At 51.4% G+C, this 444-nt stretch overlaps 1 protein-coding gene and 1 long non-coding RNA gene across 3 annotated transcripts in view; one reads left to right on the top strand and one right to left on the bottom strand.

Annotated features, from left to right (window-relative positions):
- Positions 1-444, bottom strand: part of BCL11A (B-cell CLL/lymphoma 11A) — a 128,950-nt gene that overhangs the window by 76,424 nt on the left and 52,082 nt on the right. Inside the window, exon 1 of one of the 2 annotated variants that reach the window (XM_008642026.2) lies at positions 293-444. The exons of the other annotated variant lie outside the window; for it this stretch is intronic. Coding sequence (XP_008640248.1) covers positions 293-347 — 55 coding nt within the window. The 5' untranslated portion in view covers positions 348-444. The remainder of the gene's footprint in view (positions 1-292) is intronic. 2 annotated transcript variants of the gene reach the window in all.
- LOC108449373 overlaps positions 1-444 on the top strand; it is a 20,898-nt gene that overhangs the window by 2,593 nt on the left and 17,861 nt on the right. The window lies entirely within an intron of this gene.

Raw genomic sequence — 444 nt, 5'->3', positions numbered from 1 at the left:
AACAGCGCGGAGAGCGGGAGGCGAGAGGCGAGCGCGGAGTGGGGCAGCGGAGTGCGCGCCGGCGGGCGAGGGGCACGGGCAGAAAGAGAAGAAAAGTCATCAAGGTGATTAAATTAGAGAGGGAGAAATTAACCGGAATGCTGAGAATCCCGAACCGGCGCTGAGTTAATTTTTTCCCCGACTCGCTCACTCGCTCTCACTTTTAAATTTTTTTTTTTTCCCTGCTCTCGCTCGAATTAAAAATTAAATCCGTGAAGGGGAAATTAAATAAATTGCTCTCCGGGTTACTTACGTGAAAATTCCCGTTTGCTTAAGTGCTGGGGTTTGCCTTGCTTGCGGCGCGACATGGTGGGTTGGTGGCTTCGGTGGCTTGTGAGTCGCTCGGTTCACATCGGGAGAGACGGGTTAGAGAGGAAGGAGACTCCAGAGAAAATATCTTCATCA

The sequence above is a fragment of the Corvus brachyrhynchos genome, unplaced genomic scaffold (assembly GCF_000691975.1).
Source record: "Corvus brachyrhynchos isolate BGI_N302 unplaced genomic scaffold, ASM69197v1 scaffold69, whole genome shotgun sequence".
NCBI classification, from domain to species: Eukaryota; Metazoa; Chordata; class Aves; order Passeriformes; family Corvidae; genus Corvus; species Corvus brachyrhynchos.
Note: the sequence above shows the minus strand (reverse complement) of the source record. Positions and strands in the feature narration are given on the sequence as shown.